Consider the following 15,314-nt stretch of genomic DNA (forward strand, 5'->3'; position numbering starts at 1 on the left):
GATATCCCCTTATTACTCCATGTTATTGGCCGCTGCTCCCCGGTTGTGTCCGTTCCCCCCTCCCAGTTTAATCTCTATTCATATATCATACTGGTTATCCTTTCCTGATACTCATTTTATTCTTTCATGTGCTCTTTTAATATTATGTTTTCGAACTTCATTAGCTCTTTTTCCCTGAAGCTTCTCCCCCCCCCCCCCCAAGTTCTAAACCTGTGATGGCGAACCTATAACATGTGTGTCAGCACATAGCCATTTTCGATGACACACGGCCACATACACAGAAGAATCATAGAATCAAAGAGTTGGAAGAGACCTCATGGGCCATCCAGTCCAACCCCCTGCCAAGAAGCAGGAATATTGCATTCAAATCACCCCTGACAGATGACCATCCAGCCTCTGCTTAAAAGCTTCCAAAGAAGGAGCCTCCACCACACTCCGGGGCAGAGAGTTCCACTGCTCAACGGCTCTCACAGTCAGGAAGTTCTTCCTAATGTTCACATGGAATCTCCTCTCTTGTAGTTTGAAGCCATTGTTCCGCATCCTAGTCTCCAAGGAAGCAGAAAACAAGCTTGCTCCCTCCTCCCTGTGGCTTCCTCTCACATATTTATACATGGCTATCATATCCCCTCTCAGCCTTCTCTTCTTCAGGCTAAACATGCCCAGTTCCCTAAGCCGCTCCTCATAGGGCTTGTTCTCCAGACCCTTGATCATTTTAGTCGCCCTCCTCTGGGCACATTCCAGCTTGTCAATATCTCTCTTGAATTGTGGTGCCCAGAATTGGACACTATATTCCAGATGTGGTTGCATCCCGAGAAGGACATTTCATCCTCGGCTCCTGCACCAGCATTTTTCTATAGTGCCGAGATATATGGCATTATAGAAAAAAGCAGGTAAGTTAAATAATTAGTTTTTTGGTTTATTAAATACAGTTATATATTACAATAATATTTTTTTTGTTATAATGGTTTTTTCTCTCGAAGTGACACCCCACCGGAGATATGATCAGTTTTTTGGCGAGTTTTGACACACCAAGTTCAAAAGGTTGCCCATCACTGTTCTAAACCATTGCTAAAACTATCCAGTGGTATATGTAATTCCCTTGAGTGCTCTAACTGGAGGTCAGCTGTGACCAGCAGTGCTGCAGAATTCGAAGAGGCATGAGTGGAGGGCAAAAAGGAAAAATGTGCCAAGAGGAAGGCACCTTTAAAGTTCGATGGGGTTGGGGAGCAAGGGTTTGGCAGGGTGATAATACATCTAACTAACTATCCTATGAATATGGAGTGTTTCTTCCATGACTCTATCTCTGCCTTCATCTTGAGTCCTTTGGTTCCAGGGCTATGGAGAGATGCTCTTTCCCACTCCTTAGAATGGAATGCTGGGCAAGGAAGGGTTAAGGGCAGGGAGTGTGGTTCCCAGAGAGGCAGGAAGGAAGTGGGACCCACCTTTCCTGTCTCGCTAGGAACTAAACTCCCTCTCCTTAACCCTTCCTTGCCCGGTGGGGAGATGGGAATTTCCTCCTTTGGCCTCTCCCTGCTCCTCCTCCTCCTCCTCTTAGCCTCTCTCTTTTCTCCTTCTCTTCCTCCTTCTGGTGAGTCTTCTTCCCAGACCTTCTTGAAAGAGCCAAATGGGGGGAAGAGTGAAGAACAAAATACCTGGAGGGAGGGCTGAAGTTGGCCCAGGCCTGGTGTACTCATGAATTGTAACTGGTTAACCCAATCCCCAGGCTAAGTCTATGAGACGCAAAAAACTAAGAGTCCCTCCAGAACTGCAAGCACTATCTCAAGCAAATACTGACAATGTATTCACACTGTGATTACTTGCAGCAATAGCCGATGTAGCGAAGCAACCAAGTGGAGAGGGGGGTATTGAATGCTCTCATTAAGGAGGCCAGACTTGGTGGAGGTGGTTGACAGGGGCGGAGCTGCAGGCTATTGAAAGCTGCTCTGCCCCCTGCTGTGCTCTTTGCTTCAGCGTGAGCTAGGAGGCAGGTTTAACACCCCCCCCCCCCCCGAAATTTTAAACAATCCCCGAAATGTATTATCGAAGGCTTTCATGGCTGGAATCACTAGGTTCTTGTGGGTTTTTTCGGGCTATAGAGCCATGTTCTAGAGGCATTTCTCCTGACGTTTCGCCTGCATCTATGGCAAGCATCCTCAGAGGTAGAGGTGCGGACCTCTACCTCTGAGGATGCTTGCCATAGATGCAGGCGAAACGTCAGGAGAAATGCCTCTAGAACATGGCTCTATAGCCCGAAAAAACCCACAAGAACCTAATCCCCGAAATGTTTTCTGGCTACGGTTTTGGCCAGGCCCGTCCTAACATGGGATTGGGGGTTATCAGATTCTCCAACTGGGGGATCCTTGGGAGGAGAGACGGGCAGGCAAGCAGAGAGAGGCCAGTGGTTTTCTGGCCAACCCACTCACCTTCTGAAGCTGGTCCCGGCCTGTTTCACTCCCCGGTGCCTCCTGACACACGTGGAGACACACCCTGACCGAGAAGGAAAACAACCACTTTCTACACTCTCCTCCCTGGAAGGAGATGGAGGGTGGGATTGAGCCAGGGGCGCCATGGAGAGAAGGGGGCCTGATGCAAAGGGGATTGGGGGGGCAGCACAAGACAGCAACCGGGGATCCTTGGGAGGAGGGAGAGAGAGGCCGGCAGAGAGGGCCCTGCCCAAGGCTTTCCCCTCCCCTGGGACTGAATGGGAGCTCAATGGGAGGCCAGACTGGAGGCTGGAGAAGCAGAGGCCCAAGTGGAAGGTGGGCCCAGCATTGCCTGGCTCTGGAATTAATGAAGGGCTTGTTTTCACTCTCCAAGAAAAAGCCTCCCGAAGCCTGTTATCTAATTCTGCCTTTCTTTCACAGAAGAAATGTGAATGTTGGCTGGCAATTCTGGAGTGGAGCCTGTTCAGGGATTTCTTTCCCTTGAGAGAAGAGCATCTTGGACCCACTTGGCTTCTTCATCAAAGAGTGGTTCCACCATGGAGAGACCCAACTCACCTGGACCTGAAGCAGGACTGGGGAGCAGTGGAGCATCCTGGGGAAAACCAACACATAATTTCCTGCGTGTGGACCTTTCTAGCTCAGACACACAGCGCCAGCACTTCAGGCATTCCTCCTTCCGAGAGGGCGAGGGACCCAGAGAGGTTTGCAGCCGCCTCCACTCTCTCTGCCGCCAGTGGCTGAAGCCAGAGCAACACACCAAGGCGGAGATGCTGGACCTGGTGATCCTGGAGCAGTTCCTGAGCATCCTGCCCCCAGAGATGGGGAGCTGGGTCCGAGAGTGTGGGGCAGAGACCTCTTCCCAGGCGGTGGCCCTGGCGGAAGGCTTCCTCCTGAGTCAGGCAGAGGACGAGAAGCAGGAAGAGCAGGTGAGAGCATTGCCTCTTGGCTTCACTCACCTTGGGACTGATGGAGAGATGAAATGTACATCCTGCCTTTCTTCTGAGATGGGACCAATGTGAGGGAGAAGTCGGACTCAGCTCCCTCTGCCCCCTTTCCCACCTGCTCTGCCCCTCCTGCTCTCACCTCCATATCCACTGTGAGCTCAGTTGCTGCCATACCCGAATTTCTTGACCCCACATATCACACTGAAAATGCTGGAAGGGGAATATGGCATTTGCTTCAAACTCTGAGTTATTCTTTTTCAAAAGTCAATGCAGTTTCTGCACATACGTCTGTGATTTTTTTGAATATTCTCCATACTACTTCTGGAATACTCTGTGCTCTTCCAGGCCCAAAATAACTGTGTTGAAGTCCTCCCTGATGTCTCTGAAGCTGAGAAACCTGCACTAGACACTACCCAGAGCCTCCAGCAGAAGGAGGTCAAGCAGGAAGGAGACGGGGCTGCAGCCTTGGAGGGTAAGAAGGAACTCTTTGGGGTGTTTTGCTGTTTTATGCCAATGTAACTTCCCCTTCAGGGGATTGTAACAAACGCACAACCTGTTTGAACTAGAAAAGGCATACATGTAGGATCATTTGGCCTTGAGATGAGTAAAGCATTTGGTTGCAAAAGGTGTACTTTCAATGTGATTTGGAGTTTTCTTTATCGTTATACTTCTACATTTGCATACTGTTGGTTGGGGACTGAAAATTCAGCCGTACGGTATGTTCCCAGATGGGACTCGAAGCCAAGATGAGCCTTGAAACTGAGCTGGAAGAAAAACAGACAACCAAGAATAACTTTAGTCCATTGAACTACGAAGCCCAGGACTTGTTTCAGTCCAACCTATTCACAGCACCGCATGAGATGAAGAAGTCCTAAACTCCAAAACTTTACAATTCCTGGGCTGGAGAATGCTCTTGTGTTCATAGGGTCATTTCCTCAGAGGTTTCTTTTCAGGACTGTAATTCTCTCCTCTGTTTATGTGATCACTTTCCACCCTTTGCTCTCTTTCTCTCTCCCAGGGGCTGGAATGAGGTTGTTGCCGAATGGAGATTCGCATCTTCCGCTTTGTGATGGAGTGGAAGTGACTCAGGTAAGCAGAAGGATTCCTGGGAGAGGAGGAAGGGAGCTGCCTGGGGGTCATTTCTTCCAGGCTTAATAATTAAACATCTTTTGAAACAGAAAAGATTGAACCAACATAAATGTAAATCATTTCAAAAGATTCTTGTACTTATTTGTCTTGATTTCCCTTATTTTCCTCCCCCCCCCCCCCCCCCCAGGGCCCAATCGCCTTTGAGGACGTGGCTGTCCATTTCTCTTTGGAAGAGTGGGCTCTCCTGAATCCTGGTCAGAAAGCCTTGCACGGGCAGATCATGGAGGAGATTCATGGGATGGTGGACTCTCTTGGTAAGGCTCCCTCACGGATGGGGATGAGGATCCCAATCAGGTCTCTGGTGGAAGTAATTTCTGAAATCATCTCAATCACTGAGGGTCTTCAAGGCAGGGCTTAAGTTAGAAATATATAGAATCCTAGAGTTGGAAGAGACCTCGTGGGCCATCCAGCCCAACCTCCTGTTAAGAAGCCGGACAGTTCCGTTCAAAGCACCCCCAACAGATGGCCATCCAGTCTCACTCACCCCCCTCCCCCCGTGTGTGTGTGTGAGAGAGAAAGGCAACGAGGGGGAGGGAGCGGGTTGCTGGAGGAAGTGGCCAGAGAATGGATCATGAAAAGAGCAAACTTCCCCTGGATTCAGATATGCAGACGTGGCTATGCATCCTCTTATCAGTGAGTTATTCAACCTTGTTTTTCCTCCCAGCCAGGCAGGCTAGTGTCTGCATATCTGAAGCCAAGCTCTCTTTAGACGCTCTCTCCCAGCACACAAACAACCCCTAGCCTAAGTCAATTGCAAGATGGTGACCTGCAACATAATGCGGTGTATGTTCTCTTCTTGTGAATGATTGGGGCTCAGGGTTTTTTGTGCACTGGGAGAGGCATATAGCAGTAATCCAACTCTATGTCTCTCTCATTCAAGTGGTAAGAGTGTCATTTATGGTATTTATTTATTTATTTGCAGTATTAATATTCCGCCTTTCTCACCCCAAAGAAGACTCAGGGCAGATCACAATGCACACATACACGGCAAACATTAAAGGCCATTTTTAGACATACAAGACAATTGGATATGGGACCTTCTACGTTGGAGCAGAAAAATCCAACCGTTAGTGAACACAGGGAGAGAGAACGGGAGGTTGGGGGAGAGAAATAAAAAGGAGGGAGCAATTCTGAAATGGGTGGGAGCAAGGTAAAGTTTTAGCTAGACAAAAAGGCAAGTATTTGAATGTGAAGGGAAAAGTCATCCATTCCCCCAGAAAGAAGGAGACAGAATACAAAAAAACAGGTTGGGGTGAGGAACATGTAGCCTCTGGAGCATCCATTGTTCACCTTTCCCTTAGAGGCTCCAGGCAGTCAAACAGTGTCCATCTTTACCGAACAAGGGGTGGGGAGAGGACAGCAGTCATATCTTCTTTTCTTCCATATCTATGTTGTTTTGAGGATAATTTCAATCTCCTTCTTATAATATATCCAGAGTCCATATCACTCACACTGAAGACTGATTGTTTCTGTCCTTCTTCTTCACAGCAGGCAACCCAAACACCAAATACAGGAAGCATTTGGGACACAGCATTCCTAGACACCAGGAATCCCTCAGAGAAGATGGAGGTTCTGTCAGAGAAAGGCCCTACAAATGCGATGTATGTGGGCAGTGTTTTACCCACAATATGGGACTTGTGCTTCACAAGACACTCAGTGCTGGGAAAAGCCATTGTAAATGGAAAGTATCAGCAAAATCTATTGCTGATTACAAACTGCCAGATCTGAGCCAAGAAGAAATCTTTGCAAGAACGGAGGATTTCGCAATCCAGGACTGTAGGAAATCTTTTATCCAGAGTTCAGACTTGGTGAGCCACAAAAGAGTTCACACAGGAGAGAACTCATTCAAATGTCAGGAATGTGGGGAATGTTTTGCTTACAGTTCAGGCTTGGTGAACCACAAAAGCTTCCACACAGGAGAGAAGCCATACCAATGCCAAGAGTGTGGGAAATGTTTTGCTCGCAGTTCAAACTTGTTGAGCCACAAAACACTCCACACAGGAGAGAAGCCATACCAATGCCAAGAGTGTGGGCATTCTTTTGCTCGCAATTCACACTTGTTAAGCCACAAAAGGCTCCACACAGGAGAGAAGCCATACCAATGCAAGGAATGTGGGAAATGTTTTGCTCGCAGTTCAAACTTGTTGAGCCACAGAAGACTCCACACAGGAGAGAAGCCATACCAATGCCAGGAGTGTGGGAAATGTTTTGCTTCCAGTTCACAATTGGTGAGCCACAAAAGACACCACACAGGAGAAAAACCATACCAATGCCAGGAGTGTGGGAAATGTTTTGCGTACAGTTCAGTCTTGGTGAGCCATAAAATACTCCACACAGAAGAGAAGCCATACGAATGCCAGGTGTGTGGGAAATGTTTTGCTTCCAGTTCATCTTTGCTGAACCACAAAAGACTCCACACAGGGGAGAAGTCATACCAATGCCAGGAGTGTGGGAAATGTTTTGCTTCCAGTTCAGCTTTGGTGAACCACAAAAGACTCCACACAGGGGAGAAGCCATACCAATGCCAGGAGTGTGGGAAATGTTTTGCTCAGAGTTCATCCTTGGTGAGTCACAAAAGACTCCACACAGGAGAGAAGCCATACGAATGCCAGGAGTGTGGGAAATGTTTTGCTTCCAGTTCACAATTGGTGAGCCACAAAAGACACCACACAGGAGAAAAACCATACGAATGCCAGGAGTGTGGGAAATATTTTGCTAGCAGTTCTGACTTGGTGAAGCACAAAAGGCTTCACACAGGTGAGAAGCCATACCAATGCCAGGAGTGTGAGAAATGTTTTGCTTTCAGTTCAGCCTTGGTGAGTCACAAAAGACTCCACACAGGGGAGAAGCCATACCAATGCCAGGAGTGTGGGAAATGTTTTGCTTCCAGTTCAGCTTTGGTGAACCACAAAAGACTCCACACAGGGGAGAAGCCATACCAATGCCAGGAGTGTGGGAAATGTTTTTCTCAGAGTTCATCCTTGGTAGGTCACAAAAGACTCCACACAGGAGAGAAGCCATACGAATGCCAGGAGTGTGGGAAATGTTTTGCTTCCAGTTCACAATTGGTGAGCCACAAAAGACACCACACAGGAGAGAAGCCATACGAATGCCAGGAGTGTGGGAAATGTTTTGCTCAGAGTTCCAACTTGGTGAGTCACAAAAGACTCCACACTGCAGAGAAACCATACCATTGCCAGGTGTGTGGGAAATGTTTTGCTTGGAGTTCAGATTTGACGAAGCACAAAAGAATTCACACAGGAGATAATCATGCCAAGAGTGTTGGAAGTGTTTCCCTTGGAAGTCATAACTTCTGAAAAACCAGAGCATCCATAGAGGAAAGAAACTACAAATGCCAGGATTGTGGACAATATTTCACTCAGAATTCACCCCTTGTAAGCAACCAGAGAACTCATACAGGAGAAAAAACCATACATATGCCCAGATTGTGGGAAATGGTTTGGTTACAGCTCAGCCTTTGTGAAGCGCAAAAGACTTCACACAGGAAAGAAGCTATACCAATGCCAGGAGTGTGGAAAATGTTTTGCTGAGAGTTCAAACTTGGTGAGGCACAAAAGACTCCACACAGGAGAAAAGCCACACAGATGCATGGATTGTGGGAAATGTTTTGGTTACAGCTCAGCCTTTCTGAAGGACAAAAGTCTCCACACAGGAGAAAAGCCACACAATTGCATGGATTGTGGGAAATGTTTTACACACACCTCATCCCTTAGGAAGCACAGAATTCACACAGGTTAAAAAAGAAACAAATGCCAGGCATGTGGGAAATGTTTCATTGGTGTTCATACTTTCTGAACCATCAGAGAGAACGTACAGGAGAGAAATCATCCAAAGAGCTAGGAAAAAACTAATAAAATGTGTTGCAACAGGGAAATGGCAGTTTCTGGACATTCTGTTGCAGTAGAGCAAACATTCAACATTTCCTGATGGACACGTGTGATTCCCTTGGCTTTCAGTAGGGATTGGCTTGACTTTGGACTGATCTCTTAGACAACTTTCTTTGTGGTTTTTAACTCTTGTTCAGTTTTTTTGTTTGACTAGGTTTGACTTGGGGCTGTTTTGGAGAATTACTTTGCTTCTTGACACACCGGTATCACCATGGGACTGGTGTGTCTTTCCCCTGGTCAGGTTTTGTGTGTAAATATCTGATTTCAAACAGAACCTTTTGAGAAGTTCTGCCTAAGATTTGGTAGAGTCCCCTTTCTTGTCATTTAAATCCCTAAATTGGAGTCCTGTTCTTGGAGCAGCAGAAAGCAAGCTCCCTGTGATAATCCTTCAGAGGGTTAAGTACGATTGTCATGCCACTTATTTTTAAAAAGACGTACTGTAAATACTCGAGTATAAGTTCAATTTTCAGCCCTTTTTTTAGAGTGACAAAGCTCCCCTCGGCTTATACTCGGGTGAGGGTCCTGGCGGCAAGGCGTGGGGCTGAACAAAGCCCTTCTTTAATTCCCTGCCTTTCTGCCAGGACCCTCACTTCTTGCCACACACCGAGTGCATTTCCAGGCAATTACCAACTCTGCTGCTCCTTTGATATGTATTTCCTATCTCACCCCCACGTAGTATAAAAGCCTTGGAAAAGTTACCACACGTGCGTCACAAGAAGGAGAAAGGGAGGTGTGCACGCATGGGGCAATAACATGCATGCACCAATGCCATGCATGCACCAATGAAGCAATGCACCTCTTTTATGAATGTTGAACAAAGACTTTTTGTTTTATCGCAGTTGCTGTGTGATCAAGGATTCTACTTTGTGAGCAAACTGTGTCCTATTAAATAAATAATGGCAGCAGACACAACATCAGATTGAAAACTTCCTTGTTTTTAAATTCACATTGGAAACAAATAAGGGAGGTGTTTTGTTTTTGTTTGTTTTTTTGTTTTTTTTAAAAAAGGAATAAACACTACCAACGACAGACAAAAATTTATGGAAGTGCTTGTTCATCAGCTACATGTTTGACTTAGACAATACAACATCAAGCTTTGCTCATAAAAGGTGGGAATCTATCTGCTGACAATATGTGAAACTACAGTATATAATAGATTGCATTTCAATGAGAAAGGAATGGACGGACGGACAGACAACATCCCTCTTCTGGGCTAAAAATGGGCAACTACAATTTGCTGTCTTTTTGTTGGCAGGTGACGATCCTTTTGTTTCCTCAGGTCTTTGAGGGGTGATGGGACAAGAAAAAAGACCTTCCATGCTTTGTGTTTTCTATATTTGCTGTTCTTCCGTCCAATTGTCTGTATTTTATATTATTTTAGTTATATTTTAAACTTTTGCATAATGTCTAAGAAAAAGCTGTATCTATTTTTATCTCCTGTAAACCTGGAGTCCCTGACTTGGAGAAAGTATGAACAATGATTAAGGCAAAGATAAAGGCTTTCCCCTGAGATTAAGTCCAGCTGTGTCCGACTCTGGGGGTTGGTGCTCATCTCTGTTTCTAAGCCGAAGAGCCAGCATTGCCCATAGACACCTCCAAGGTCATGTCGCATAATGTAAAAAAAAAAAAAGCTGTATCTATTTTATCTCCTGTAAACCTGGTGTCCCTGACTAGCAGAAGGTATGAATGGCTCCATGTAGATATTAAACAACATGGGAGATAGTACTGATCCCTGTGGGACCCCACAGGACAATGGCTGCGAGGCCAAGCAAGTGTCCAACAACAACACCTTCTGAGAACGATCCTCCAAGAAGGACCAGAGCCACTGCAGGACAGTGCCCCTTAGCCCCATTCCTGCTAGGCGTCCCAGAAGGAGGGCTCCTGAAATGTCCAGGAGAACCCAAGGTCACACTTTCCCTAAGCTCTCTGCATAGACCAGGGGTCCTCAAACTAAGGCCCGGGGCCCGGATGCGGCCCTCCAAGGTCATTTACCTGGCCCTCACTCAGGGTCAACCTAAGTCTAATATGAATTGATATATGGCCATGTTCTAGAGGCATTTTCTCCTGACGTTTCGCCTGCATCTATGGCAAGCATCCTCAGAGGTAGTGAGGTCTGTTGGAACTGGGAAAAAGGGTTTATATATCTGTGGAAGGACCAGGGTGAGACAAAGGACTCTTATCTTCTGGAGCTAGGTGTGAATGTTTCAACTGACCACCTTGATTAGCATTTAATGGCTTGGAAGTGCCTGGGGGAATGTTTTGTTGAGAGGTGATTTGATGTGCCTGATTGTTTACTCTCTGTTTATTTATTTATTTATTTACTTTACTTGTATACCGCAGTTTCTCAGCCTAACAGGCGACTCAACGCGGTTTACAACAAAGGTACAACAGTCAACAATATACAATTTAACACCATAAAAGCATAATACACAATATTGACACAACCATAACAACCCAATGCATCTCATGACTAAAATCGTGATCCAGTTTCGTCGTCCATATTATCATTGCTGTAATCATCACATTCATTGCACCGATTAACCAAATGCCTGTTCGAACATCCAGGTTTTTAATCTTCTTCGGAACACCATCAGCGAGGGGGCTGATCTTACCTCCATGGGAAGGGCGTTCCATAGCCGAGGGGCCACCACAGAAAAGGCCCTGTCTCTCGTCCCCGCCAGCCGCACCTGTGAAGCAGGCGGGATAGGGAGCAGGGCCTCCCCCGAAGATCTTAGGGTCCTGGTGGGCTGATAGGCCGAGATACGTTCGGATAGGTAGGTTGGGCCAGAACCATTTAGGGCTTTAAAGGCCAACGCCAGCACTTTGAATTGAGCCCGGTAGCAAATCGGCAGCCAGTGGAGCTGGTGCAGCAGAGGAGTTGTATACTCCCTGCGCTCCGCTCCTGTTAGTATCATGGCTGCCGAACGTTGGACTAATTGGAGCTTCCGGGCCGTCTTCAAAGGCAACCCCACGTAGAGAGCGTTGCAGTAGTCTAAACGGGATGTAACCAGAGCGTGGACTACCGTGGCCAAGTCAGACTTCCCAAGGTACAGGCGCAGCTGGCGCACGAGTTTTAACTGTGTGAATGCTCCCCTGGTCACCACCGAAACCTGGGGTTCCAGGCTCAGCGATGAGTCCAGGATCACACCCAAACTGCGAACCTGCGTCTTCAGGGGGAGTGCGACCCCATCCAACACAGGCTGTAACCCTATGCCCTGTTCGGCCTTGCGACTGACCAGGAGTACCTCTGTCTTGTCTGGATTCAATTTCAATTTGTTCGCCCTCATCCAGACCGTCACAGCGGCCAAGCACCGGTTCAGGACCTCGACAGCCTCCTTAGTAGCAGGTGGGAAGGAGTGTTGTTTTGCTGTTGTAATTTTTGAGACTTTTAATACTGGTAGCCAGATTTTGTTCATTTTCATCGTTTCCTCCTTTCTGTTGAAACTGTCCACATGCTTGTGGATGTCAATGGCTTCTCTGTGTAGTCTGACATGGTGGTTGTGAGAGTGGTCCAGCATTTCTGTGTTCTCAAATCATATGCTGTGTCCAGGCTGGTTCATCAGGTGCTCTGCTATGGCTGACTTCTCTGGTTGAATGAGTCTGCCGTGCCTTTCCTGTTCCTTGATTTGTGCCTGGGCAATGCTGCTGCTGCGTTTGGTGGTCCCTCTGTAGACTTGTCCACAGCTGCATGGCACACGGTAGACTCCTGCAGAAGTGAGAGGAACATTACATTTTTATTTATATAGAAGAAGATGTGGCTGGGGATCATGGGTTCATGTTTAACTTGTTGTCCACGAGGACTCCAAGATCTTTTTCACACGTACTGCTCTCGAGCCAGGCATTGTCCCCCATTCTGTATCTTTGCATTTCGTTTTTCCTGCCAAAGTGGAGTATCTTGCATTTGTCACTGTTGAACTTCATTTTGTAAGTTTTGGCCCATCATCTCTCTAATCTGTCAAGATCGTTTTGAATCCTGCTCCTGTCCTCTGGAGTATTGGCTATTCCTCCTAATTTGGTGTTCAGATGGAATCTCCTCTCTTGTAGTTTGAAGCCATTGTTCCATTGCGTCCTAGTCTCCAGGGCAGCAGAAAACAAGCTTGCTCCCTCCTCCCTGTGGTTTCCTCTCACATAGTTATACATGGCTCTTCTTCTCTCTCTGCATCTGCATAGCTCAAGCCTGAACAAAATGTAACAGTATCCAAGAGTCCCAGGCTCAGCCATCTCAGCGTGCATTGTTTGACCAATCAGTTTCATACATCTTATTTTACAGTTGACAGACACACACTTGACCCTGGACTGAGACCTTCTTTCTCTGTTGTAGATTGAGGCTCTGCTTCTGCTCCCTGGATGGATTGATTAACTTTAATGTCCAGTGGGGTTGGAGAGCAAGGGTTTGGCAGGGAGAGAAGATATCTAATTAATTATCCTATGAATATGGAGTGTTTCCTCCATGACTGTATCTCTGCCTTCATCTTCAGTCCTTTGGTTCCAGGGCTTTGGAGAGATGCTCTTCTCTCCTCCTTCCAGTGTAACTCTGGGCAAGGAAGGGTTAAGGGGAAGGAGTCTGGTTCCTAGAGAGGCAGGAAGGAAGTGGGCCTCCCCCCATCCCAGACCCTCCTTTCCTGCCCCTCTAGGAACCAGACTCCATCCCCTTCACACTTCCTGATCCGGCTAGCAGAGGGGAGTTGGTTCTCTTGGCCTCTCGCCCTTCCTTCTTCCTCATCTCCTTCCGGTGAATCTTCTTCCCATTCCTTCTCCAAGGGGCCAAAGAGGGGCTGAAGCCCAACACACCTGGAGGGAGGGTCAAAGTAGGCCCAGGCCTCATTCCCTCCCAAGTTGGCCTCCTCCTCTTAGCCTATCTCTCATCTCCTTCTCCTCCTTTTGGTGAGTCTTCTTCCCATTCCTTCTCCAAAGGGCCAAAAAGGGGCTGAAGCCCAACACACCTGGAGGGAGGGACAAAGGGGTCCCAGGCCTGGCCTCACCTGGGGTTGGTTGGGGGTCCCCACATTCTCCAATTGGAGAGAACAAGGTTTGCAACCATTTCTATTCTCTCTGAAGATTGCTGAGAGATCAATTATTTAAAGTCTCTTGAACACTGAGTTTATGAATAGTACAAGAGAGGCCCTGGATGAGGGAGGCTCAGCTGAAGGAATCTTGGGGGGATCCAGCCTGGGTTGGGACTGAAGGGGAGCTCAGTGGGAGGCCGGGTGGGCCTGGAGGCTGGAGAAGAAGAGGCCCAAGTGGAAGGAAGGAGGGCCCACCATTAATAATAATAATAATAATAATAATAATAATCTGGGGACTCGGAGCGGCTGACATGGGGCCAAGCCTGAAGTACAACAAAATAAAACCAAAGTATACACAACAAACAACATGACCTGGCTCTGAAGTCAATAATGGGCTTGTGAGTTCACTCCCCAAGAAAAAGCCTCCTGAAACCTGTTGTCTAATTCTGCCTTTCTTTCACAGAAGAAACGTGATTGTTTGTTGAGCATTTTGGAGTACAGCCTGTGGAGGGATTTCTTTCCCTTGAGAGAAATGGGAGGAAACGCATCTTGGATACTGTTTGCTTCTCCATCCAACAATGGCTCCAACATGGAGAGACCCAACTCACCTGGACCTGAAGGAACTACGCAGACATTCCTGGATGTGCACACACAGTGCCAGCGCTTCAGGCATTCCTCCTTCCGAGAGGGCGAGGGACCCAGAGAGCTTTGCAGCCGCCTCCACTCTCTCTGCCGCCAGTGGCTGAAGCCAGAGCAACACACCAAGGCGGAGATGCTGGACCTGGTGATCCTGGAGCAGTTCCTGAGCATCCTGCCCCCAGAGATGGGGAGCTGGGTCCGAGAGTGTGGGGCAGAGACTTCTTCCCAGGCGGTGGCCCTGGCGGAAGGCTTCCTCCTGAGTCGGGAAGAGGACAAGAAGCAGGAAGGACAGGTGAGAGCGTTGCCTCTTGGCTTCACTCACCTTGCCACTGATGGATAGATTGAACATACATCTTGCCTTTCTTCCAAGATGGGACCGATGTGAGGGAGAAGCCGGACTCTGCTCCCTTGGCCTCTTTTCCCACCTGCTCTGCCTCTTATTTATTTATTTATTCATTCCAAATATTTGTACCCTGCTCTTCTCTATCCCTGGAGGGGTACTCAGGGCAGATTACATTTGGCAACAATTCAATGCCTCACGTATACACACAAATAAAACAATTACAAAATAGATAAAACATTAATATAAATTAAAACGATTTAAAATAGTGCAAATTGAATTAGTTGGCCAATCTAAATCTGAGTTCTGCAATCAACAACTTGGTCCGAAGCCTGTCCATTGTCCATTTACCATAGCATTGTCATCATTTATCAACCTACTATCCAAATGCCCGGTCCCATTGCCATGTTTTCAACTTTTTCCTGAAGGACAGGAGGGAAGCAGGTGACCTAATTTTACTGGTGAGCGAGTGCCCCTCCTGCTCTCACCTTCATCTCCACCATAAGCTCGGTTGCTCCTCTACTCCAATTTATTGGCCCCAGAGATGGGGAGCTGGGTCCGAGAGTGTGGGGCAGAGACCTCTTCCCAGGTGGTGGCTCTGGCGGAAGGCTTCCTCCTGAGTTGGGCAGAGGATAGGAAGCAGGAAGAGAGCATTTCCTCTTGGCTTCACTCACCTTGGGACTGATGGATAGATTAAACGTACATCCTGCCTTCCTTCCAAGATGGGAGTGATGTGAGGGAGAAGCCGGACTCTGCTCCCTCGGCCTCTTTCCCCCCCCCCCCTGCTCTGCCCCTCCTGCTCTCACCTCCATATCCACTGTGAGCTCAGTTGCTGCTCTACTCTACTCTAATGATGGCAAGGGAAATATGGCCAAGCTTTGAAT

General features: G+C 47.5%; 2 protein-coding genes across 2 annotated transcripts in view; one reads left to right on the forward strand and one right to left on the reverse strand.

The window, feature by feature from the left end:
• The window catches only part of LOC132765774 (zinc finger protein 850-like), a 1,095,673-nt gene that overhangs the window by 535,139 nt on the left and 545,220 nt on the right, over nucleotides 1-15,314 (reverse strand). The gene's annotated exons all lie outside the window — the stretch shown is intronic.
• The window catches only part of LOC137094779 (zinc finger protein 208-like), a 208,478-nt gene continuing 197,836 nt past the window's right edge, over nucleotides 4,673-15,314 (forward strand). Inside the window, exons 1-2 of the mRNA XM_067465594.1 lie at nucleotides 4,673-4,791; nucleotides 13,915-14,382. Coding sequence (XP_067321695.1) covers nucleotides 4,771-4,791; nucleotides 13,915-14,382 — 489 coding nt within the window. The 5' untranslated portion in view covers nucleotides 4,673-4,770. The remainder of the gene's footprint in view (nucleotides 4,792-13,914; nucleotides 14,383-15,314) is intronic.

The sequence above is a fragment of the Anolis sagrei genome, chromosome 2 (genome assembly GCF_037176765.1).
Source record: "Anolis sagrei isolate rAnoSag1 chromosome 2, rAnoSag1.mat, whole genome shotgun sequence".
Classification (NCBI taxonomy): Eukaryota; Metazoa; Chordata; class Lepidosauria; order Squamata; family Dactyloidae; genus Anolis; species Anolis sagrei.